Here is a 26,134-nt window from a genome sequence, read left to right on the forward strand (position 1 = left end):
TTTCTCAATCAACATGTTTGTAGTTTCATTAGTTAGGGTTTTGTTCAACAATGCAGGATCGGAGGGATTTTGATAGTTGAAAATGATTTGGGGTGTATTTAGAAATTTTTTTTTTAACCTAATAAGATCAAAATTGACATTGCATAGTATGGTAAATAAATCATTTAATATTAAATTTTAATGTGGGATGCATTCAACATTTTGTGAGGTGCTAATATAAAAAGCCAAATTTAATTAACTACTATTGAAACCACTCAATACTACGGTCTAGTGATATTCCTCTTCACTTGGAAGTGAGAGGTCTTAGGTTCAAATCTCGTGGATGGCGAAATCGATATCAAATTATGTTGCCTATTATGTGGCTTAGCCAAACTCCCCCTTCCCTTAGTGTAAAAATATCGATGTACTAAAAAAAAATAACTACTATTGGAGGGAAAAGTATATTGAACTCAAATTTGAAACTAAGAAATGATAACAAACTCTTAAAACCGACAGGAACTTCCTCCATAATAGGTGGAGCAGTTACACCACATATACAGATAAGTCTCTTTCTCTTCGTTTTTTTTTTTTTTTTTTTTTTGGACAAACGATAATGTTAGTAGATTAAATTGTTAGTCGTAGGGGAGGGGACCGATGGAAATTAAATCCACGCCAGGATGCATAGGCATCATTGCTTTCTAGCACTAGAGTAAAGCATGATTTGTTGTAAGTCCCTCTTTTTGGGTTACATGTTCATTATGAATGCTAGTCCTATTGTAAGCAAGAACATAAGGAACTCTAAAGAAGAGAAGATTGATCTCCAAACATGACCATGGTGTACCTTGTTGAGAATGAGTCCCACATTTATGAGATGAGTGATTTTGCATGGGCTTGTAAGTAGGTTGAACTATTCTCCATATTGCCAATTCGTTTTTTTTGTAGAACCTCAACTTTCTCCATGGTATCAGAGCAAGTTGTCTCTTGTGTGAAGCCCAACTGCCACACGTGCTCCACATCACCCGATTTGTGTTGTCCACGTGTTAGGCTTGACACTCATGAGGACGCGTGTTGAGAATGAATCCCACATTGATGAGAGAAGGGACCTTGCATCTCCATATTGCCAATTGGTTTTATGATGGAACCTCAACTTTCTTCGTAGTATTAGAGCAGGTTGTCCCACGTGTGAAGCCAAACGGCCACGCGCGCTTCACGTCACCTCGTTGTGTTGCTCCACGTCACCCAGTTGTGTTGTCTATGTGTTAGGCTTGAAAATTCGTCACATGTGAGGGGACATGTTGAGGTTGGGCTACTCTCCATATTGACAATTGGTTTTATGGTGGAACCTCAACTTTCTTCATGGTATTAGATCATGTTGTCCCATGTGTGAAGCCAAACAGTCACACGCGCTCCACGTCACCCCTTGTGTTGTCCACATGTTAAGCTTGAAAATTTGTCACACATGAGGGAGCATGTTAAGAATGAATCTCACATTGATGGGAGGAGGAACCTTGCATGGGCTTATAAATAGGTTGGACTACTCTTCATATTGCCAATTAATTTAATGGTAGAACCTCAACTTTCTTCATTCCTTTGCTGCAGACTAATGTAAATATGATTTTACTAGTTATGGTTTTACGATATTAGATGTTTGAAACTTGGTCGAATCGATTCTAGGTCCTCTTCCGCAATCCTCATTCGTTAACATGCTATCCGATAGAATTGTCATGCGGTCGCTGCTTAATGACCTCTTAATAACCTTTTAATGATCTCTAAACTTGCAATCGGAGTAATCCTTATTTGTTTTCATGTGGTACCAAAGCCGACGTCTTAAATTCATCAGAAAGAAATATTTACTTTATTTCTTATTTCCGCTGTATGAATTGTTCTCCGCCAATATTGATCATATGTTTAATAATGAAAGATGATTGAACAAGTGAATCATTTTATATAGTAAAATATCTTCCTTCAGTTGGGTTCCATGAATTTCAACTCGTCAAGAGAAGATGAAAAGGTCTAGTTGTTTAATTAGATGGCATTAGAAGTAAATTTTAGTCTAATGCTAATAATTGTTAATCAATCTCGTGATTAACTCAACTGGAGGTTCTTAGTAATGTCATTTGTGTAGTTGACCTAATAAATTCCTCTTCGCCTACAAAGTACCAGCATTTCTTTTCCTTGCTCATATCCCAACCAATATCACATTCCCTTTAGTATACATCCGTAAACTTTTGGATCTCTAATTTCAAAGACAAAATGGCTATCAAACGACCCTCTACTTCAAATTGATTTCAATTTTTGGTATACATGTGTATTCATGTGCATTTCTTCCGTACTATTCCACATCCTTTCCACCACCCACCCTTTCTTTCTTCATTGTATTTTCTTTTATTTATAACCAAAAGTAAAAATTAGAAACCATAAACGAAATGATCATCAAACGGGTCTTTTAACTTTTATGTTGTTTGTGTAGCAGCCTTCTTGATAGTCTACAAACAAGTAGGGGAAGGGCTGAAATTCGAATTTGTTCATGCTACAACAAGTTTTGGTCCAAGAGTCACTTCATGTTCGAGCTTCATAAGATTCCAGAAATCTATTTTGGCAAACTCATGGGCCCTTTGCTGTATATTCATTTTTTTTTTTTTTTTTCAATCTTCATGCTATATATCGAAGAAGGGAAGTGATTTTTGCAAATTTATATTTCTCCCAACTCAATCATGTTTAATTTTAACATTTAAATTGAATAAACAAGAAAATCAGCAAACAAAAATATATAAAAGTGTGCGAAAATTATTTCCATTCAAACACTGTTAACCGTTAAATTTAAACTTAGACATCCTTAAACAAAGTAGATACCGAGTTGATAGTCCACAGCCATAGCTTTCAAACAAAAGATACCAAAAGCTGCACTCTACCTGTTGCTACATAGCATGTGAAATTTTGAAGTGTGTGAATAGAACCTACACAAACTGAAACACAAATCACCGGATCTCCCACTTGCCCTGTGTGGCCTCATTCAGGCATCAGGGTTCCCCACTGAACCACCGAAAAAAAATTGGTACAAGATTCCAACTTTTACAGACACATGAATAGGAGTACTCTCAGTGCAGAAGCTTCTCATATGGGCCATCTCCAACTGCTCTAGATAGATAGGATATGCGAGAAAGATTTCCGAGCAACTAGAATACTAAGAGCTTGTTTGGATGTGCTTTTGAAATAATTAAAAGTATTTTTAGTGAAAATGTTTTTTAAACTAATTTTTTAGTATAAATGTAAGTAAATTCTAGAAAAACACTTTAAGTGCTTTTAAAACTAAAAAAACATTTTCTCTAAGAGTATTTTCAGTAATTTTAAAAGTACATTCAAACGAGCCATAAAATAGCGGTGTTTATAATCTATTACACGTATTCATGTAATCAATCAAGTAGGATTGCGTAGAAAACACAAAACACGCGTTATTGTTCTAAAATATCGCAATAACGTCTCGAAACTATAGGTAAGTCATTCTCACCACCTTAGCACCCTTTAACGACCCACGCCCATGCTCCCTTGCCCTAAAATATGTGGCACATAATATATGGAAACACTCGAGCCTTGTAAAATTCCAAGCCTAATTTGCAATAAGTTTGTATGCCCAACTAGACCTAACGTGCGAAACTGGACCATGTGAACTTACACAACTTACGGCTGTGTCACAACCCACCAAAGACCCCACTCCAAATCACGACAGCAAGGGACTTCTGGAATCTGTCATTTATTTTCTTTTTTCTCTCCTTTTTTTTCTTTTAGATTTAAGAAAATAAATTGATTGGTTGGGAGGTTGTCTGCAAATTGAGGTCATTGGTAGGTCAATTCACAACTGATGAAATTCAACTAACGGCCATTGTTAAATATTCGGGGTATCTTGTCAATTGTTAAATATTGGGGAAACTTCAGCCTCAGCTTCTACTAATTTCCAACTACGATTCCTTATAATTGTTGGTATATTTGAATTTGGATTGTATGCTTGTTAGATTGCAGCTGGTTGATAGTTACATATGCAAATTCTTTAATTGTATCTAATGCCATATGGAAGCATCACTAGGTGAATATGTCTGCATTTTTTATCACGTGACTTGATTTGAGCAGAAAACTTGATTGCTGACAAATCACGCGATAATATATGCGTGACTAAATTGCGGGATGGAAATTGGGCAAAATTGCTTATTGGCGGTCATATATGTGTGACTAAATTGTCTATTGCTGGTTGATAGTTACATTGGCAAACTCTAGTTGTACATGTAGAGGGCATTTTTCTTCCGAAATATTTTTGTTCACCATTCTTGTTAGATGAGTTTGATTAAATTTATCAACTACAAAAATATCAAAATTCGAACTCCAATTTCCTAAGTTTGAATTCTATGTAAATAGTTGTCATTTTCAAATTTCTATGAGTGAGAGTTAAAAACAAAAATACAAGAGAACTAAATGGCCACCATCACCAGCACATACCCTTGTCACTACTACCTACACCACCATCACCACCTACCACCATCATCACCACCATCACCGATGTCGCCACCACCACATAACACCATCATTACCGCTGCTACTGCCACACTAATGTCATCGCCGCCATTGTCGTCACTGCCACGCATTGTCATCACCATCCCACCACCACCAAACGTCATCACCGCCATTGTGACCACTACTATTAGCACATTTTCTAACTACGATCTTATTTATATATTAATAAATCTATTTACACATTGAATTTTGTATTTAAATTTCATTGTTCTTTTAGGTTAGCCGAACAAGGAAATTCACAAATTCTAGAAAATAAAATTTTGTCCTTTCAATTTCGGAATTCCTTAGTAATCTTAAATTTCTTCATTCAAACGCAGTTAAAAAATTGGAGGAAGTCACGCGTCACCAGTCAATCCACCTTTTTGTCTACGTATCTCATCGAACAACATAAGAAAAGCACATCTAAACAGAAAACTTGACTATTTATGCGCCACGTGATAAAAAATGTAGACACAAGTGTATACACGGTGACCTTGCCGAATCCCTCATTTAACAGCTAACCAATTTGACCGGTTCATATATGAAAACAAAAACCGAAACAAAAATTGACCAATTCTTCCCTACCTTTCTGACTAAACGACCAATTTTTGGAGAAGTTTTTACAGTGAACCAAGACCCTCTCAAAGTCCAATCTATTTGCCGACTTTGCGGCTTTCAGTCCTTTCTGGTAAGTGGATTGCGTTATGGTTAGTAAAACCAGATTAACAAACTTAATAATGTTTAATAATAAACAAGGCTGACTATGCAACCATTAGCATTACAATCTGTATCGCATTTGTAAAGTTGGACGGCCTGATTTCTAGGCATGACAAGCGGTGATTTTCTTAAAGGCGACTGATTGTTGACCAATTCCAAGACTTGCTAAAAGGTCGACAATCGGTCATGCGCCCACGAGCTCTAACTCAACAAGATTCAAGGAGTTTAATAAACTGTGGAATGGAAAATGAAGGCTACAACTACATTAGAGAACGTTTTACGGCATCCGTAAGAACGGTTCTTAGTTCAACGTCCAAATTGCCGCACAAAATCATAAACCGGCTCTCATTGTAATTGTTCAACACTGCGCCGGAGTCCAACGTCATTTCTATTCTAAACAAACAAAGAATGGGAAAGAAACAATTCAAGTTATGGAAGATCTCGCACATTCACATATGAATAGTCGTCACTTTTCTCTTAGATTAAAATTGAACGAGATGAAAAGAAAGTACGAATAAGAAATCAAAGTTGGCGTCTTTCGGGGTTGAAATCTTTATCTCATTGATTAATCCCAGTCAGACCGTCTAAAAATGAGTCCATGGTATATATGTCTAGCCCTCTGGTCCGCCCAGGCGCCCCTCCTTTGAGGGCTGACACATCCAGCACGATCCTGCTCATCAGACCGTACATACGTGTAAACAGCTAAATATCTTACGCTATATATTTGATTAAACGAGCAATGAAAAAAGAAACTTACGTGTTGGTGGATGCTTTTTCCAGTTTTGGAGTTCTGGAGTTTATGATGATTTTGTTATCAATCTTGGTCATCGAATGGTCCATCGGCAGATCAACCACTTTACTTGCTGAAGTGAAATTTTAACACATTAAATTTCGGTTTAATGTAATATAACCAAGTTCATTTGAACCGCTTCTTACCTGATTTAGGAGCAGCAGTAACAGTTCCATCTAGTCCCAAGAGTTTCTACACAAACAGATGAATTTGGCATCAGTAACAAGAAGCATCGGTGCAAATCCAATGACGGTGGGAACAGCTACCTTTAGACTCTGGTAACAGTCTTCCAGGTTATCATTATACAACATATGATCAAAGATGCCTGTTGATTGCCCTTGCTCAATCTCAGCCTTGGCGTTACGGAGTCGCTTTAGGACCTGTTCCTCTGTCTCAGTTCCCCTGTTTCCATATTCAACCATGCTCAGAACAGGAACATGGAAAGTGGAATTTGAGGATGAGAAATAATAAATGGCATATTAAACTACCTTGCCCGAAGGCGCTTCTCAAGCTCTTCCATTGAGGGTGGACATACGAAGATGAAGATAGCTTCAAGTGAACTAGCCCTCACAGATCTTGCCCCTTGAACATCAATGTCAAGAATGCATCTCTACATTGAAAGAAAACAACACCACACAGGCAATGAAAATAACACAGTTCCTTACAAGACAAAATTATGCCGGTGCCCGATGTATTAAGGGTTGAGTTTGATGGGACACCCTACTTTTTCCCCAAATGCGGTAATTTGTGAATAAATTCATGAGAGGTCACAATGTCCCACAGCTAAACCAGACTATAACTAGAGCAATTCCAAAGACAACCAATCATCATACGGGTGCTGTGTAATCTTGCCACAAGGTGTGTGTTTTAAAAACATTGAGGCAGATCCAGATATTAAATCCAACATGACAACAAAAACTGAGCCAGACCCCAACACTCCATAATCGTCATAAAATAGAAACCGAACTTTCAAAGAACACCAAATTACAAACATTTACCTTCCCAGCATCTGCTACGACTTCTACTGCTTCAACACTAGTTCCGTAGAGATTTCCATGCACAGAAGCGAACTCAAGGAACTTGCCGTCTTCTATTTCTTTCTCCATGACACTCCTCTCAATGAAATGATAATGGACCCCATCCTTCTCCATAGCTCTTGGAGCACGGGTTGTGTGGCTCACCGAGAATCCAAACATGGATGGATACTCTTTCATGAGCATGGATATTAGTGTCCCCTTTCCTACCCCGGAAGGACCACTAATAACAATTGGCTTCTCAGCATAGCCCCTCACTCCCTTACTCCACGCAACCACCTCAGTGCCCAAAATCTTCTTCTGCTGCCTAACGTATTGGGTGTCCACCTAACACAACAAAGCATTTTCAGAAGTTCGGATAATTAATACATAATGGCTAGAATGGTGTTAACTGAACAACTTCTGTTCCCTTATCATATCTGAATGGTTTCATAGGTACCAACCTCGAGAAACCAGGCAAAATCGTCTGTGCTGGAACCATTCTTGGTAATCAATACCCGGTCTTCACTTAAAAGCACTGCTGAATGGCCTTTAGATGGCTTGGGTTTGGTTCCCAACACGACAGGATTTATCCTGCAAATTTGAACCAGATATTAGTAACAGAAAATTACCAGAAAGCAATTCATTACCAAGAGATATGCACATACCATTCACCACTGGATTGGTCAAGAATACAAACTCCAAATGACAATGCCGATTCCTCACAGGCTCCACCAATCACATACTGTCAAAAAATGCACTGGCAATATGATTGACCTGGTGGTAAATCATTGAAGGACAAACAGGGGCATTGGACGAGAAAAACATATTGATATATTAAATATCATACTGTTCTGTTGCCCACGACAACGGACGTTTCACCGCCTTTTGATTTTACATCAAAACCATTTGCAAATCCCTTCTGCAGCTCATCAACAAAGAATGCTGGTGCTTCTCCCTGATGACAACAACAACCAATATCTATCAAATCACAGCAACTCAAAGCAACCACCTTGGTTAACATGTAGGCATCATTTCTAATCACATTCCTTATCAAAGTTCAATTTTTTCACACAGAAGTCGAGCATAAAACAGGTATGAGGGGCTTACCATGGAAAAAGCTATTCCTGCAACTCTAGATTCCCCCTGATCAGTAGACATGGAGAGAGATCAGAATAATTCAATGTTTCCTGGATCTAAGTAATATACAAAAAAAAAATATTCAAACCAGAAAAAGCATAAGAGGGTATATTGCAATAAAACGATAAAAATCTATCACATTTGACAAAATGACAATAGAACACCAATAGAAAACAGATAAATTGAGCTGGAAAAGAACTCTGGGATCAAAACCCAAATGGCCCATCAACATATACACAGACAAGAAAAAAAATAAGAGAAAATGATGCCACACAAACACAACTGTTAATTTTTGTCAAAATCTCTTCAAAACCCACATAAAACTAAAGAAAAATAGATGGGCAGAGAGCAAAGAACATCAAAATGCAAAAAACCCACAAAACCCACCTCAAAAAACCCAAAACATATGGATCAAAACCCTTAGAAATCCCAAAACAATATTGGGTAACAAGGAAGAGGACCCAAATACCTTTCTGTGAGCAGCAGTTGCTCGGTGACAAAAAGCAAGCTTGTGTCTTGGGAGGGATGCAAATTTCAGAAGGGAAAACAACGATTTAAAAGGCCAGTTAGTATACAACTTTTTCAAGGTGAAGTTTTGGGGAGGCTTAGAAATCAAATCAACACAAACTTGTGTAGGAAAAAATCACAGGAGTGGTAGAATAAGGTGGAAGAAATCTGGTGTAGCGTTCTCATATTTGTAGCAAGGGAAAGGGGGAATCTTTGAATTTAGTCCAAAAGTTGTCGTGGAGGAAGTGGGTGGGGGGAGGCGGAAGAGGAGCGAGAAGAGGAGAGAGAAAGAGAAAAGGAGTGAAACCCTGTTGTTGTGGTCGCATTCAATTCACGACACAGAGAAGACCGGATTTCGTTTTCTTGTAAGGTGCATAGGAAGTTTCTTCCCTTCCCCCACCGCTACTCGTCCTTTAGTTTTTTTCCTTTCTTTTCTTATCGATTTTAGGGCTTCTGGATTTTATATAGGCGTTTTCCCCTTGGGAGCACAGAAACCGAAAAAACAAACCCTAATTTTTTTTTTTTTTAAAGTCCCCATTTGGCATTGGTATCCTCATATACACAAAACAAAATGGGGACAAATTCCACGAGTGAATGTGAAGGCAAGGCATTGAAATGTAAATTGGTGGATCGACACGTGTACTAATAGAACCATTGCAATCGTGACACGTGTGATGGGAATAATGTGTGACAAATTTGTTGCTTGCCAAATTGGTTAAAGAAGGTAGTGTATCAATTCATCTTGATTTCGTAACGTTATGAAGATTAATTTTATAAATAAATTTTACAAACTAAATGATATATCATTAATAATAATGAACACGTTTACTAATGTTTAAGTAATAATCGTATCATCAATTTTTATATTATTTAATTTATAAAATTTTGTCTCCTTTGTTGCATTACCCTCGTTTTAAACCATCCTCCTTTTTCTAATGTAAGTTAAAGTAGTATTACTGTTTTACTAAAAAAATAACAAAGGTAAAAGAAAAATCCACCAACTCTTGGAAACAGACTTCGAAAAAGACTCATGGCGCGTTTACGTAACGGTAATGAAAATATAAGGAATTGAATTGAGAGAGAATTGAATTGAAAATGAGTTGGAACGAGTAGAAGTCAGAATCGAATTCCTTTTGAAGCTGTTTACTTAAATGTTCTGGAATCGGAATAGAATTCCATAAAACTGTTTACTAATTCAGCAGAATCGGAATATAAACCAGTAGGATTACTAATATGCCCTTGTCCCAAATCAAATATTTTATATACTTTAATGGGTTTATAAAGGATAGTCTTGGAAATAAAAAAAGTAAGTGAGGGCATAAAGGGAACAAAAGTGTCATTCCGATTACCCAAACAATCAGAAATTGGATTACCACCTATATCTAGGGAATCCAATTCCACCAATACAAGGAATTGAATTCCAAAATTTGTGTGGACCCCACTGCTTTTTTGATTTCTCCATGTTTAGTAAACACCGGAGTATTCAGTAATCGGAATTCAATTCCACATTCTTATTCCGATTACGGATACGTAAACGCGTCATAGTTCAACAAGTTATAAGCACTATTCTTGTATTCAAGGATTCATGTCTATTTTCTCTTTTTGTGATGTCGCTTAATCAAAGAGAAACTTGCTTTGCAATTTATATGTTTGCATTCTATTATTGAAGGATTGTTCCTCAATCTTAGCTAAAGAATTAAGAAGGAAAAAAAAAACTTGATTGTCGACATGCATTAGTATCTAAAGTGTTGGTTGAACCAAGTTGTCAAAACTTAGATAAAGGCATAAAAATTGAGGTGACGTTGGCTCTAGAATACTTAAAAGGCAACAAATTTAAAGTGTTATTCAGTAATTAGTCACTGGAGCCAACACTCGACTTTTCAACAAGTTAGTCACTACTGGAGCCAACGCTCGACTTTTCGAAGGACCAGTTTTCAAACGTCCATGTTTGAAAAAGGAAAATTAAAAATGCATATGTACCACAGTCAAGTCTGTTTATATCTGCTACCAATTTTTAGGCTTCCATCATCTAGAGGAATGCAACAACGCGTAGCAACATGAGCAAACTTTTTCCAAGCTAGTATTCAAATTTAGTCTACAAATTTAGTTTACTTAATGTGATTAGTAGTGTACCAACGCGTATCTAGATATGTAGATGGATAAATTAGAATAATATGGATATAATTAATAGTGCACCACCAGTCCTACTCTAAAATTCTAGCAGAACAGTCCAAAGCTAGCAAAGTTTGTTCCACATATATTTTTAGTAGTCTAAACCGATTTCATCACCTTCATGATCACCACTTGCTGAGAAATAAAGCAAAACTGCAAAATTATTTATTAACTGTAGCAGGTGCTAACTTTCCTAGTCTATAATTTTCTGGAGTGTAGTAGGGACGTGCTATGGAGCCAGGAATCAAAACTTCCACTTGCTGACCAACTATCTCAGAAAAAATGCATGCACAATGGGGCGTAAAGTAAACCCTAGATGACCCTAAACCCTAACTACAAAAGTCGGCAAATTGTATCTACTATAAATTGTCAACATCATTTCGACCATTTGCTAGGTCAAGTCACAGAAGCAAAACCAACGGAAAATATAGAATTCTCTCACCTTCTGTTCTCGTTCATTTCTCTCTTCTTTTTTTTTTAACATTTTGCTTTTTGTATTTTTGTTCATGTTAAAAAATTAATATAAGATGTTGACTTGACTTCATCGTAACCGTTCAAGTAGAAAGTAAGGAAAAAGAAGAAATATTAGGAGGGGAGAGAATCTTCTCCCATCAAATATAGATTCAAATCTACAATGCTTACATTTTTTTACAAATAAATTGTAAAACCATCTCTTACCCTTGGAGATAAAGCATAAAAATTTAAGCCAGAAAATTTTAAACCATAACCTAGAAAACTATTTTTCTCCTCCAACCCTTTTAGTGCTTAAAATTTTAGCCCGAGATTCTTAAATAATGATTTTAGCCTAACTTTTTTTTTTTTTGGTAACTGTTTTGAAAATAAAATTTATGTAGATTATCCTAATTTATTTTTATGAACATCTTAATTTAAAAATATATAAATTCCAAGAAGTAATTTAAAATCATACAAATACATAGGTATTTATAATATTTTAAGTTAAATTTGATTTAAATAATTTTAGACATTAGATTTAATTTTGAGCTGTCAAACCTTGTTTTTTATTATTAGATTTGATCTCATTTTATCATTGCCGTTAGATTATAAGTAAAAAAAAAAAGTTTGAAATATAACAATTTGGTGGGTTCAGAATAATTTAAGTCAGACTTAAATCCTGGAAGAAATTTAGCTCAGATATAAATTTTCTCTCTAAGACTTATTTTAGCTCATAATTAAAGATGATTTAGAGAAAATTTAAAGCTTATATTTTAAACTGTATCCTATGAATCGGAGATGATCTAAAATTTCCAAGCAAAAGCATCAGCCATCAAGTAGTGATTAGTGCACTACAATACAAAAAGGACGTGCTACTTGTTCTATATATTTATATTTTAGGTCAGAAATGGTTTGGTCAAAAGAATTCACCATTTTCTTTCGGCGGCATGAGACCTGGTCTTTTGGCGTTGTGGATGATGCTTGAGAATGAATTAGTTGGCTAAAAAACGGGTGTAAGCCATTTTGTACCAAGCTCGAATACCCGTAATCATAAATTAAAATAATTTAAATATTACCTTAGACCATCTCCAAACCTGGGCTAAAAGCTAAATTACCCCCCAAACACTCTCCAACCCATGTTAAAATTTTAGGCTAAATGCCAAATGTTATTTCTGGGCCAAATACCCCCCAGCTTTCCCCCCGGGCTAAATCCCAAATGTTTATAGGAATTTAAATTTTTTTAGATTAAAATGTTCATAAAATTAATTTACAATAATCTACATATTTATTTATTTTTTTTAAAAATTGATTTAAGAAAAAAATTAGCCTAAGTTCATTCTTTAATAATTCCGGGCTAAAATTTTAGGGCAGAAGGGTTGGAGCAGAAAATATGTTTCTGGCTAAAAGCCAAATTTTCCGGGTTAAAAAATTTGGCTTTTAACCCAAGGGTTGGAGATGGTCTTACAAAGGATAAATGGCTTAATAAAAATAAAAATGGTAGAGAAATCATATTTATGGACCATAGTAGTGTATCATGTGATAAGTAATGTGTACATGCCACGTCAATTTATAAACTTATCTCATTAAATATTGATTGTATATATTCACCCTCCAATTATGCACATTTACAAGGCACAAGTCATGTCAATTTACATAATGTTGATTGTACATATAGGAAAGGGATCATCTCCGGATCCCTTCCACCAAGTCCACCAAGTTCACTCATTCGGGTGATTAAAATTTGATTCAATAGCTACAAATAGGGGGTCCCTTTCAAAGTTATAATAACTTTAGTTGTTAGATCAAATTTCAACGGTCCGGATAAGTGGACTTGGTGGAAGGGTCCGGAGATGATCTCTTTCTGCATATATATTATGCACATTTACAAGAGAAAAAGGTGTAAGACGGATTTCAGGGAATTAACTTCCCTCCACAATGGATCAGGAAGAGTTTGTTCTCAAGATGCTTTATTAGTACCGATTACAGAACTTCATGCTTATGATCGGAACCGTTTATATTATAAATTATCCTGTAAATATCATCTTTGGAAAAAATTGATAAAATATAATATCGTTTAGTCATTTGAACTATATAAAAGCATTACAAAATGTCAATATATTTGCTACAATTGATTAACTATACGATCTTATTTTAAATTGAGTTTTTTTTCTGCAGATTTATGGAAAAAATCAATAAAATATGAGATCGGTTAGCCATTGAATTATGTAAAAATGAATAAATGGATCCATTATAAGGGTTAAGAACCATCTGTCTATTTGCTATCATTGATTGATTAAATAATCATGATTTTAAGTAAATTGGGAAAGAACTCCTTCTCAATTAATCTTGAAGAGCCAAACATTGCTTAATATCAAATGTATGATTGGGGCAAGAATTGGTAGCCGTTGTAGGCCTTCTGTAACATCCCACATCGCCCAGGGGAGTGATCCTTAAATGTATATTCTCATCCCTACCTAGCACGAGGCCTTTTGGGAGCTCACTGGCTTCGGGTTCCGTCGGAACTCCGAAGTTAAGCGAGTAGCCCGCGAGAGCACTCCCAAGATGGATGACCCACTAGGAAGTTGCTCGTGAGTTCCCAAAAACAAAACCGTGAGGGCGTGGTCGGGGCCCAAAGAGGACAATATCGTGCTACGGTGGTGGAGCGGGCCCGGGAAGTGATCCGCCCCGGGCCGAGATGTGACAATTGGTATCAGAGCCTAACCTTGGCCGTGGTGTGCCGACGAGGACGTCGGGCCCCTAAGGGGGCGTGGATTGTAACATCCCACATCGCCCAGGGGAGTGATCCTTAAATGTATATTCTCATCCCTACCTAGCATGAGGCCTTTTGGGAGCTCACTGGCTTCGGGTTCCGTCGGAACTCCGAAGTTAAGCGAGCAGCCTGCGAGAGCACTCCCAAGATGGGTGACCCACTGGGAAGTTGCTCGTGAGTTCCCAGAAACAAAACCGTGAGGGCGTGGTCGGGGCCCAAAGCGAACAATATCGTGTTACGGTGGTGGAGCGGGCCCGGGAAGTGATCCGCCCCGGGTCGGGATGTGACACCTTCCATTGCATAAATAAACTAAAATGTTTCTCCATCCTGAAAACTTTTCTAAATGCGGAAGTGGTTTTGAAAACTTGGTTTGATTGCTGTCACATTTATGGTGACATCAATTGTCATGCAAAGAACAGTTTGTTTTTATGTTTGTTTTTATTTAATTACTCTATTAGTATTGGTCATTTTGTGTCTGAAAAAAAAAAAAAAAAAAAAAGCTCTTTTCAGTCGAATTATTACTTTTTTTGTTCTTCTCTACCACTCATCCTTTTTCTTTATACCCATTCAAACTGGATCGTCCTCAGAAATCTTTTTGGGGGAAAAGCACCCAGTGGACAAGTTGGCATAAGGCCAGTGGACAACTTGATATGAAAAGCACAAGCACTTTACAAAGTGACAATCTAGAAAAAGCCACTAGTATTTCAACTTTAGTACTGTTTGCTAGGTACTGTTATATTGTCTCGTCCAAGTACTCGGAATTCCTTTATAAGGCCATCTCCAACCGAGGGCTGGCCTTGAGCCCTCTAGCCCTCCAAGATTCCCCAAGATATTAATATTTTAATGAACAGTACAGGGCCATATTTGCCTCCGTCTCCAACCGAGGGCCAGAGGGCCAAAGGGCTCGTTTTAGCCCTGTCACAAAAAACCGTCTCCAACCGAGGGCCAAAGGGCCATAGGACCAAACATAATTTATTATTTAAATTTAAAAACTACAACAACTTAAAATTAAAAACAACAACTTATATTTAAACACTACAAATTAAATTTAAAAACAACATTAACTTAAATTTAAAAATTACAACGACTTAAATTTAATATCCATAATTAATATCATCTTCATCATCCGCCATTGTAGGAGTATAGTCAGAGGTAAACAATTGCCGCCGAGCCATAATTTCTTTTTTTTTCCTATCAAAATAGGCCTTACTCATTGGAGTGTAATCCGAAGTGTTCCTTTCCATATTCTTATCATCCATCTCTTCTTGTATTTGTTTGGCTCGCTCTTCATGTCTACACTTCCTTTCTTCCGCCTCACGGGCATTTTGCTCCGCCAGTAATCGAAATGAGGCCGCCACTTCATGTTGAGCGGCGTAATCAGCATTTGCCTTGCCCTTTTCCCTCAACCTTCGGGCCTTGTTTCGTCCCATAGCCCTAGGTAAAGAAATTTCGGACAGAGTCGGATTTTCTACCCTTGTTTGTTGAATGGTAGGAGATCCATCTTCATTCATATCTACAGATGGGGATGCAGCTTCCAAAGGATCCACTCTATGTTGAGGTGGATCTTCAAATAACACCCATCCTTTACAAATTTCCCAACAACCGTGAAACTGAAAGGGTTTTGAGCTGCCCTCCATATACAATTCCTCCGCTTGGCGTACCTAAAAAATATAATTAAAAAAATTTTAGGAAATTAATTCACGAAATTAAATGTAATATAATTAAACATTTAAAATAAACTGTAAAAACACTAACTTCGTCATAGTAATTGGCGCCGCTTTCATGTCTACGTGCTGCTGCTAATAGTGCTTGATGCCATTTATTCAAACTTGGATGAAGATGTTTCTTCCATCTTGAAGAACAACTTTCGTGGTTTCGGGTATTCGGTGGAGTGGTGCCTTCGTAGAACTCTAAGTATTTTTTAGACACACGAGTCCAAACACCTTCACTTGTTTGAGAAATCCCCCTCACACTATCTTCTGAGATCCATCTATAAGCCTTGCAAAGAGCTTCATCTTCTTTTCGGGTCCAAGCCCTACCTTTCATTGCAGATGAGGCCATTTTTTTTGAAAAAAAATGAAGGAAATATTGCAAATGAAGTGAAGAAATATTATAGATGAAGGAAATATTGAAAAATTGAAACAAATATTATAGATGAAGGAAATATTGAAAAATTGAAATAAATATTATAGATGAAGGAAATATTGGAAAATATATTGAAGGAAATATTGAAAAATTAAAACAAATATTATAGATGAAGGAAATATTAGAAAATATATTGAAGGAAATATTGAAGGAAATATTGAAAAATATTGAAGAAGGAAATATTGCAAATGAAGTGAAGAATTGAAAGAACTTCACCATATTTATAGAAGAAAAAAATGTTTAAAATAAATTAAAAAAAAAAAAAAAAAACCAACGGCTAGTTGCAACGGCTAGCTGACTCAGCTAGCCGTTAGATTCAAAAATATTTCAAACTATTAGTGTCGGTTATAACCGACACTAATAGCAGAACTATTAAAAAAAAAAACCCTTTAATGCTGTCGGTTTTAACCGACAGCAATAGGAAATATTAAAAAAACAAATAGCCAGCTAGCGGGCTGGCTGGCTGGTCGAAAGCAGCCAGCCCTCCAGCCCTCTCCGATCCCGTGGGACCCTCCCAGATTCCAGAGCCCTCTGGCCTAGCCCTCGGTTGGAGACGGTTTTAGGGCTATTTTCGGCCCTCTGGCCCTCTGGACCCTTCGGTTGGAGATGGCCTAAGTGTGGGTTGAATAGACCTGGCAATTTTTGACACGACTCGATAACTTGACACGACACGACACGAAATTAACAGGTGTTCAGGTCAACACGATAATGAATCGGGTGTTATCGGGTAACCCGATAAGCACATGTTAAAATAACGGGTTGGTTCGGGTATACACATGGGTAACACAATACACGATAAGCAGAATTTTAATTTAATAATTTTATAACCCTAAAAAATACTATAATAATTATATATATTAATTTAACAATTTTATACCCCTAAAAAGTTTAAAACTATAATAATTATATATATATATATATATATATATATATATTAAATTAACTATAATAATTATATATACTATAATAATTATACCCCCAAAATATTAACTAAAATAATTATAATAATTATATATACTATAATAATTATACCCGCAAAATATTAACCATAATAATTATATATATATATATATATATTAAGTTTTAAATTAAATTTTATACCCCTAAAAACTATAATAATTATACGTACAAAATAAATAGATTTAAATCTACATAATAAATATATATATATACACACACCATTGAACTTGATGGAATACACAAAACTAATTTCAATGATTCAACCGTTAAACTTGTTTGTATATGCTTCGAGATCGCATTAACAAAAAATCGTAAAAAACAAACATTCAGATATCAAGTAACAGGATAAAACTTTTCGATGGTTTTAAAACAAAAAAGCACGATTTAACGGCTATTTTAACTTCGATTTTAATGATTTTTTACAGCTACACTCGTTGACCCTATATGAATACAATGAATGAATTCGATTTTCAATTTAAAATATTTACACTAGTGGATACCACAAAATCTTATGTTATACTTAATGAAAGTATAAATAAACTCCAAGTGTTAGTGAATCTATCGTTTTAATGGGATACGAATTCTATGAAACTAATTTTAACGATCCAACCGTCAAACTTGTTTGTATATGCTTCGAGATCGCATACGCCAAAAATCACAAAAAAAAAACATTCAGAGATTAAGTAACGAGACAAAACTTTTCGACGGTTATAAAACAAAAAATCACGATTTAACGGTTATTTTAACTCCGATTTTGATAACTTTTTACAACTACACTCCTTGACCCTATATGAATACAATGAATGAATTCGATTTTCAATTTAAAATATTTACACTAGTGGATACCACAAAATCTTATGTTATACTTAATGAAAGTATAAATAAGCTCTAAGTGTTAGTGAATATCGTTTTGATGGGATACGAATTCTATGAAACAAATTTCAACGATCCAACCGTCAAACTTGTTTGTATATGCTTCGAGATCGCATACACCAAAAATCACAAAAAACAAACATTCAGATATCAAGTAATTAGACAAAACTTTTCGACGGTTATAAAATAAAAAATCACGATTTAACGGTTATTTTAACTCTGATTTTGATGATTTTTTTACAACTACACTCCTTGACCCTATATGAATAAAATGAATGAATTCGCTTTTCAATTTAAAATATTTACACTAGTTGATACCACAAAATCTTATGTTATACTTAATGAAAGTATAAATAAACTCTAAGTGTTAGTGAATCTATCGTTTTGATGGGATACGAATTCTATGAAACTAATTTTAACGATCCAACCGTCAAACTTATTTGTATAAGCTTCGAGATCGCATACGCCAAAAATAATAAAAAACAAACATTCAGAGATTAAGTAATTAGACAAAACATTTTGACGGTTATAAAACAAAAAATCATGATTTAACGGTTATTTTAACTCCGATTTTGATGATTTTTTATAACTACACTCCTTGATCCTATACGAATACAATGAATGAATTTGATCGTCAATTTAAAATATTTACACAAGTGAATACCACAAAATCTTATGTTATACTTAATGAAAGTATAAATAAACTCCAAGTGTTAGTGAATCTATCGTTTTGATGGGATACAAGTTCTATGAAACTAATTTTAACGATCCAACCGTCAAACTTGTTTGTATATGCTTCGAGATCGCATACGCCAAAAATCACAAAAAACAAACATTCAGAGATCAATTAATTAGACAAAACTTTTCGACGGTTATAAACTAAAAAATCACGATTTAACGGTTATTTTAACTCCGATTTTGATGATTTTTACAACTACACTCCTTGACCCTATATGAATACAATGAATGAATTCGATTTTCAATTTAAAATATTTTCACTAGTGGATACCACAAAATCTTATGTTATACTTAATGAAAGTATAACTAAACTCCAAGTGTTAGTGAATCTATCGTTTTGATGGGATACAAATTCTATGAAGCTAATTTTAACGATCCAACCGTCAAACTTGTTTGTATATGCTTCGAGATCGTATACGCCAAAAATCACAAAAAACAAACATTCAGAGATCAAGTAATTAGACAAAACTTTTCGAAGGTTATAAAACAAAAAATCACGATTTAACAGTTATTTTTACTCCGATTTTGATGATTTTTACAACTACACTCCTTGACCCTATATGAATACAATGAATGAATTTGATCGTCAATTTAAAATATTTACACAAGTGGATACCACAAAATCTTATGTTATACTTAATGAAAGTATAAATAAACTCTAAGTGTTAGTGAATCTATCGTTTTAATGGGATACGAATTCTATGAAACTAATTTTAACGATCCAACCGTCAAACGTGTTTGTATATACTTCGAGATCGTATACACCAAAAATCACAAAAAACAAACATTCAGAGATCAAGTAATTAGACAAAACTTTTCGACGGTTATAAAACAAAAAATCATGATTTAACGGTTATTTTAACTCCGATTTTGATGATTTTTTACAACTACACTCCTTGACCATATACAAATACAATGAATGAATTTGATCGTCAATTTAAAATATTTACACAAGTGAATACCACAAAATCTTATGTTATACTTAATGAAAGTGTAAATAAATTCCAAGTGTTAATGAATCTATCGTTTTGATGGGATACGAATTATATGAAACTAATTTTAACGATCCAACCGTCAAACTTGTTTGTATATGCTTCGAGATCACAACCGTCAAACTTGTTTTTTTATTAGGCTCTTATTTTCGAGTGTAGATGCAGTGCTTAAATGACAAATATGTTTTAATGTTTTGAAGTAATATTTATGTGGTAATGTGTGGTATGTGCAAATTTAAGAAAATTTATATTTTTCTTAACGGGTCATAACGGGTTGGGTCACTTTACCTGTTGGGTAAAGTGACCCGACCTGTTAAGGACCCGTTAAGATAACAGGTGTGATACGACACGACCCGTTAAGATAACAGGTGTTACACAAAAACGATACGAACACGACAGACATGACTCGTTTGCCAGGCTTAGTTGAACCTAATATTTAATTGACAATATTTGATCGGTTGTTACTCATGAGAATCCATTTGGTGCACTTAAATAGTAACAGGTATACAATTATTAATATCTAAGTCACTTAGTACTACGTTCTAATGATATTTCTCTTCAATTATAAATTAGAAGACTTATATTCGATTATTTCCAAAAACGAATTTGAACCCCATTATTATTAGCTCATTGTGAGGCCTTGTGCATTCTCCTACTCCTTTGGTGTAAATAATATCATTTGTTCAAAAAAAAAAATCATGTACTTTGAGCATCTCTAATGAAAAACTCACATTTTAAACCTACATTCTTATATTTTTTTTTTGCGAAGACACCTACATTCTTATATTTAGGTTCAAAAAAGAAAGTGAGTTTCATCATTTTGATTTCTCCTCCAATGTAAAGACTTATATATATAGGGGTGTATTATCCACACATCCCTTTTTACTTCTCTCACACCCCTTGTGAATTTCTATCATTTGATCTTCTTCAATTCATTCGATCCGACGACAGAAAATTAAAAAGGTGTGAGAGAAGCAAAAAGGGATGTGTGGATATCAAACCCCATATATATATATATATATATATATATATTATTGGGAAACCTCAATGGTACGAGGGAAATTTTATTAATAACGAAAAAAGAAGTTACACCTAGTCAGAGGGGGACATAAACCTTAACCCTTTTAAAACAGAGATAACAAAAACAATACATGAAAAAAAAGGGGGACATAAACCGTACCATTCTAGAAACGAAAACAAGAGAGATACAAAGAAAAGAGGAGGGGACATGAAACGTAACCCCTCTAAAACCAAACCTAAAGGTCTAAACCTGCAAAACAAGTTGAGCAACACCACAAAGTTAGGAAGAAAAAAAAGTAAGACAAACCTGGAGGCCAAGATGCACATTAATTTGAGGAGCGGTAACCAGACAAGCCAACATAGTCTAAAAACAATACAGCACGAGCCGCTGGCGAAGGAGAATCAGGCCAAGTTAAAGTTGGAGAAGACAAGCCCATGTTAGGAAAATTGTCTGCAACAAAATTTCTCTCCCGATATATGTGAGATGAGTAGAAAGTCATTTTCAGAATGCAGTCCAAACAAATAGACCATTTTTATCCTTGCTTGCTGTTAATAACATCAAATTAGAGATGCTCTTAGGAGCTCCAACTTGAGATGCTCTTGGGATTTTGGAACATCAAATTTTTGGGACCAAAAGAACAAGGGAACATGTAATTTATTTGAACCACAATGTTAAAGTTTTTTAAAATAGTAGAAATTTATACTGTAACAAAGTGCATATTTCAAAAGGTTGAGGGAGTGAAATCTGCCATGCCTTGTTTGCAGCGCTTCCTAATTCAGCCGGTGGAGGAGGTGAGATCTACAATTCAAACTCATCGGGATATCGGTAGGGCATAAGTTTGCTTTGGACTTAGGTAGCTCCATTGTTGTATATAAACGTTGGGTATTCTAAGAATTTGAAAGGAAAGAGAACATAGTCCCACATCGACGAAGTCCAGCGCCTACAAGTGCCTTATAAGTAATAGTGTAAATAAGCATCAAGTTTAAAAGTATGCGTGTCATTAGGAATAATTAAATAATCATAGACGGGCCTTGGGTCTAGGGGATCTTGGGAGATGAAAAAGACTATTAATAGTATTTTCTAAATTTCCAAAAGATCGTTTTGATTAAAATTTTCGAATTTCATGATGACCAAAGAAATGGTTATAAATAATTACAAATCATAGACCAACGGATGCGACCATACCAATTCCCACCAAACTTTCGCAATTAAGCGAGTTTGGGCGAGAGTAGTACTAGGATGGGTGACCTTTAGGGAAGTCCTCGTGTTGCATCACCCACCTTTTTTTTTGTTTTCTTAATTCCTGTTTTGGTTATTATGTTTACGTGATTCTTGTTTTGCGTATTTTTAGCAGGTAATATGTGGCGCGCGTCGTTTTTATCGAGCCTCATGCTTGAGAGATGAAAGAAAGGAATGTGAAAGACAAATAATTCTATTTTTTTGAGTTTCGAGGGATCGCCTTGATTAATATTCCCTGGGAGAAGAAAGACATGGATGAAAAAGACTATTAATCGTATTTATTTAAATTTCGAGGAATCGTTTTGATTAGTATTTTAGAATTTCGTGATGACCAAAGAAATAGTTATAAACAATTACAAGTCATAGACCAACGGATGCGTTCATACGAACTCACATGCACCGGATCCCATCAGAACTCCGTAGTTAAGCGAGTTTGGGCGAGAGTAGTATTAGGATGGGTGACCTCCTGGGAAGTCCTCGTGTTGCAACCCCCACCTCTTTTTTTGTTTTCGTAATTCCTGTTTTGCGTATTTTGTTTGCGTCTTTTTTGTTTTCGTAATTCCTGTTTTGCGTATTTTGTTTGCGTGATTCTTGTTTTGCGTATTTTTAGCGGGTAATTTGTGGCACGCGTTGTTTATTATCGAGCCTCGGGCTTGGGAGATGAAAGAAAGGAATGGGAAGGACTAATAATTCTATTTTTTTGAGTTTCGAGGGATTGTCTTGATTAATATTTTCGAATTTCGTTATGACCAAAGAAATGGTTATAAACAATTACAAGTCACAAACCAATGAATGCGATCATACCAACTCACATGCACCGGATCCCATCAGAACTTCGCAGTTAAGCGAGTTTGGGCGGGAGTAGTACTAGGATGGGTGACCTCCTGGGAAGTCCTCGTGTTGCATCCCCCACCTCTTTTTTTTAGTTTTCGTAATTCTTGTTTTGCGTATTTTGTTTGCGTGATTCTTGTTTTGCGTATTTTTAGCGGGTAAATTGTGGCGCGCGTCGTTTATTATCGAGCCTCGTGCTTGGGAGATGAAAGAAAGGAATGGGAAAGACTAATAATTCTATTTTTTGAGTTTCGAGGGATCGTCTTGATTAATATTCCTTGGGAGATGAAAGATATGGATGAAAAAGACTATTAATTGTATTTTTTAAATTTCGAGGGATCGTTTTGAATAATATTTTCGAATTTCGTGACGACCGAAGAAATGGATATAAACAATTACAAGTCATAGACCAACGGATGCGATCATACCAACTCACATGCACCGGATCCCATCAGAACTACGCAGTTAATCGAGTTTGGGCGAGAGTAGTACTAGGATGGGTGATCTCCTGGGAAGTCCTCGTGTTGCATCCCCCACCTCTTTTTTTGTTTTCGTAATTCTTGTTTTGTGTATTTTGTTTTCGTGATTCTTGTTTTGCGTATTTTTAGCGGGTAATTCGTGGCGCGTGTCGTTTATTATCGAGCCTCGTGCTTGGGAGATGAAAGCAAGGAATGGGAAAGACTAATAATTCTATTTTTTTGAGTTTCGAGGGATCGTCATGATTAATATTCCCCGGGAGATGAAAGACATGGATGAAAAAGACAATTAATCGTATTTTTTAAATTTCGAGGGATCGTTTTGATTAATATTTTCGAATTTCGTGATGACCACAGAAATGGTTATAAACAATTACGAGTCTTAGACCAACGGATGCGATCATGCCAACTCACATGCACCGGATCCCATAAGAACTTCGCAGCTAAGCGACTTTGGGCGAGAGTAGTATTAGGATGGGTGACCTCCTGGGAAGTCCTCGGGTTGCATCCCCCACTTTTTTTTTTGTTTTCTTAATTCCTGTTTTGCGTATTTTGTTTACGTGATTCTTGTTTTGCGTATTTTTAGCGGGTAATATGTGGCGCGCGTCGTTTTTATCGAGCCTTGTGCTTGAGAGATGAAAGAAAGGAATGGGAAAGACTAATAATTCTATTTTTTTGAGTTTCGAGGGATCGTCTTGATTAATATACCTCGGGAGATGAAAGAAAGGGATGAAAAAGACTATTAATCATATTTATTTAAATTTTGAGGAATCGTTTTGATTAATATTTTCGAATTTCGTGATGACCAAAGAAATGGTCATAAGCAATTACAAATCATAGACCAATGGATGCGATCATACCAACTCACATGCATCGGATCCCATCAGAGCTCCGCAGTTAAGCGATTTTGGGCGACAGTAGTACTAGTATGGGTGACCTCCTAGGAAGTCCTGGTGTTGCATCCCCCACCTCTTTTTTTGTTTTCGTAATTCCTGTTTTGTGTATTTTGTTTGCGTGATTCTTGTTTTGCGTATTTTTAGCAGGTAATTTGTGGCGAGCGTTGTTCATTATCAAGCCTCGTGCTTGGGATGAAAGAAAGGAATGGGAAAGACTAATAATTTTATTTTTTTGAGTTTCAAGGGATCATCTTGATTAATATTCCTCGGGAGATGAAAAACATGGATGAAAAAGACAATTAACCGTATTTTTTAAATTTTGAAGGATCGTTCTGATTAATATTTTCGAACTTCGTGATGACCAAAGAAATGGTTATAAACAATTACAAGTCATAGACCAACTGATGCGATCATACCAACTCATATGCACCGGATCCCATCAGAACTCCGCAGTTAAGTGAGTTTGGGCGACAGTAGTACTAGGATAGGTGACCTCCTGGGAAGCCCTCGTGTTGCAACGCCCACCTCTTTTTTTGTTTTCGTAATTCTTGTTTTGCGTATTTTGTTTTCGTGATTCTTGTTTTGCGTATTTTTAGCGGGTAATTTGTCGTGCGCATTTTTTATTATCGAGCCTTGTGCTTGGGAGATGAAAGAAAGGAATGGGAAGGACTAATAATTCTATTTTTTTGAGTTTTGAGGGATCGTCTTGATTAATATTCCTTGGAAGATGAAAGACATGGATGAAAAAGACTATTCATCGTATTTTTTAAATTTCGAGGGATCGTTTTGATTAATATTTTCGAATTTCATGACGACCAAAGAAATGGTTATAAACAATTACAGGTCATACACCAACAAATGCGATCATACCAACTCACTGGCTCCGGATCCCATCAGAACTCCACAGTTCATCGAGTTTGGGCGAGAGTAGTACTAGGATGGGTGACATCCTGTGAAGTCCTCATGTTGCATCCCCCACCTCTTTTTTTGTTTTCGTAATTCCTGTTTTGCGTATTTTGTTTGCGTGATTCTTATTTTGCATATTTTTAGTTGATAATTTGTGGCAGGCGTCGTTTATTATTGAGCCTCGTGCTTGGGAGATGAAAGAAAGGAATGGCAAAGACTAATAATTCTATTTTTTTGAGTTTCCAGGGATCGTCTTGGTTAATATTCCTCGGGAGATGAACGACATGGATGTAAAAGACAATAACCGTATTTTTAAAATTTTGAGGTATCGTTTTGATTAATATTTTCGAATTTCGTGATGATCAAAGAAATGGTTATAAACAATTGCACGTCATAGACCAACGGATGTGATCATACCAACCCACATGCACCGGATCCCATCAAAACTCCGCAGTTAAGCGAGTTTGGGCGAGAGTAGTACTAGGATGGGTGATCTCTTGGGAAGCTCTTGTGTTGCAACCCCCACCTCTTTTTTTGTTTTCGGAATTCTTGGTTTGCGTATTTTGTTTTCGTATTTTTAGCGGGTAATTTGTGGCACGCGTCGTTTATTATCGAGCCTCATGCTTGGGAGATGAAAGAAAGGAATGGGAAAGACTAATAATTCTATTTTTTTGAGTTTCGAGGGATTGTCTTGATTAATATTCCTCGGGTGATGAAAGACATGGATGAAAAAAACTATTAATCGTATTGTTTAAATTTCGAGGGATCGTTTTGATTAATATTTTCGAATTTCGTGACGACCGAAGAAATGGTTATAAACAATTACAAGTCATAGACCAACGGATGAGACAATACCAACTCACATGCACCGGATCCCATCAGAACTCCGCAGTTCATCGAGTTTGGGAGAGAGTAGTACTAGGATGGGTGACATCCGGGGAAGTCCTCATGTTGCATCCCCCACCTCTTTTTTT

General features: G+C 35.9%; 2 protein-coding genes, 6 non-coding genes and 3 pseudogenes across 10 annotated transcripts in view; 9 read left to right on the plus strand and 2 right to left on the minus strand.

The window, feature by feature from the left end:
* LOC103423260 (guanylate kinase 2) overlaps positions 1–9,219 on the minus strand; it is a 33,394-nt gene extending 24,175 nt beyond the window's left edge. Inside the window, exons 1-11 of one of the 3 annotated variants that reach the window (XM_029090496.2) lie at positions 8,651–9,219; positions 8,152–8,187; positions 7,892–7,999; positions 7,710–7,786; positions 7,506–7,635; positions 7,027–7,389; positions 6,517–6,638; positions 6,295–6,430; positions 6,175–6,220; positions 5,996–6,101; positions 5,480–5,908 (exon numbers count right to left, since the gene is read on the minus strand). In XM_029090496.2, coding sequence (XP_028946329.1) covers positions 5,797–5,908; positions 5,996–6,101; positions 6,175–6,220; positions 6,295–6,430; positions 6,517–6,638; positions 7,027–7,389; positions 7,506–7,635; positions 7,710–7,786; positions 7,892–7,999; positions 8,152–8,154 — 1,203 coding nt within the window. In that variant the 5' untranslated portion in view covers positions 8,155–8,187; positions 8,651–9,219 and the 3' untranslated portion in view covers positions 5,480–5,796. Of the gene's footprint in view, positions 1–5,479; positions 5,909–5,995; positions 6,102–6,174; positions 6,221–6,294; positions 6,431–6,516; positions 6,639–7,026; positions 7,390–7,505; positions 7,636–7,709; positions 7,787–7,891; positions 8,000–8,151; positions 8,188–8,650 lie in introns of those variants that run through there. The other 2 variants (XM_070809232.1, XM_070809233.1) reach the window with 2 other exon arrangements.
* Positions 9,220–15,101: 5,882 nt separating this feature from the next.
* Positions 15,102–16,171, minus strand: LOC139190207 (uncharacterized). Its single transcript, XM_070810137.1, has 2 exons — positions 15,839–16,171; positions 15,102–15,744 (listed from the first exon to the last, which is right to left on the minus strand). The coding sequence occupies exons 1-2, from the start codon at positions 16,142–16,144 to the stop codon at positions 15,178–15,180; spliced, it is 873 nt and encodes a 290-aa protein (XP_070666238.1). The 5' UTR covers positions 16,145–16,171; the 3' UTR covers positions 15,102–15,177.
* Positions 16,172–22,423: 6,252 nt separating this feature from the next.
* On the plus strand, positions 22,424–22,542 carry LOC114820255 (5S ribosomal RNA). The gene has a single exon (XR_003767750.1). It is a non-coding gene; the product is annotated as a 5S ribosomal RNA (ribosomal RNA).
* Positions 22,543–22,841: 299 nt separating this feature from the next.
* Positions 22,842–22,960, plus strand: LOC114820258 (5S ribosomal RNA). Its single transcript, XR_003767753.1, has one exon. It is a non-coding gene; the product is annotated as a 5S ribosomal RNA (ribosomal RNA).
* Positions 22,961–23,296: 336 nt separating this feature from the next.
* Positions 23,297–23,415, plus strand: LOC114820257 (5S ribosomal RNA). The gene has a single exon (XR_003767752.2). It is a non-coding gene; the product is annotated as a 5S ribosomal RNA (ribosomal RNA).
* A 335-nt stretch (positions 23,416–23,750) lies between these two features.
* LOC114820260 (5S ribosomal RNA) lies at positions 23,751–23,869 on the plus strand. Its single transcript, XR_003767755.1, has one exon. It is a non-coding gene; the product is annotated as a 5S ribosomal RNA (ribosomal RNA).
* Positions 23,870–24,204: 335 nt separating this feature from the next.
* LOC114820304 (5S ribosomal RNA) lies at positions 24,205–24,323 on the plus strand (annotated as a pseudogene).
* A 333-nt stretch (positions 24,324–24,656) lies between these two features.
* On the plus strand, positions 24,657–24,775 carry LOC114820253 (5S ribosomal RNA). The gene has a single exon (XR_003767748.1). It is a non-coding gene; the product is annotated as a 5S ribosomal RNA (ribosomal RNA).
* Positions 24,776–25,110: 335 nt separating this feature from the next.
* LOC114820307 (5S ribosomal RNA) lies at positions 25,111–25,229 on the plus strand (annotated as a pseudogene).
* Positions 25,230–25,563: 334 nt separating this feature from the next.
* On the plus strand, positions 25,564–25,682 carry LOC114820261 (5S ribosomal RNA). Its single transcript, XR_003767756.2, has one exon. It is a non-coding gene; the product is annotated as a 5S ribosomal RNA (ribosomal RNA).
* Positions 25,683–26,001: 319 nt separating this feature from the next.
* LOC114820263 (5S ribosomal RNA) lies at positions 26,002–26,120 on the plus strand (annotated as a pseudogene).
* The last annotated feature ends 14 nt before the right edge of the window (positions 26,121–26,134 follow it).

This window comes from Malus domestica, chromosome 12, assembly GCF_042453785.1.
Source record: "Malus domestica chromosome 12, GDT2T_hap1".
NCBI classification, from domain to species: Eukaryota; Viridiplantae; Streptophyta; class Magnoliopsida; order Rosales; family Rosaceae; genus Malus; species Malus domestica.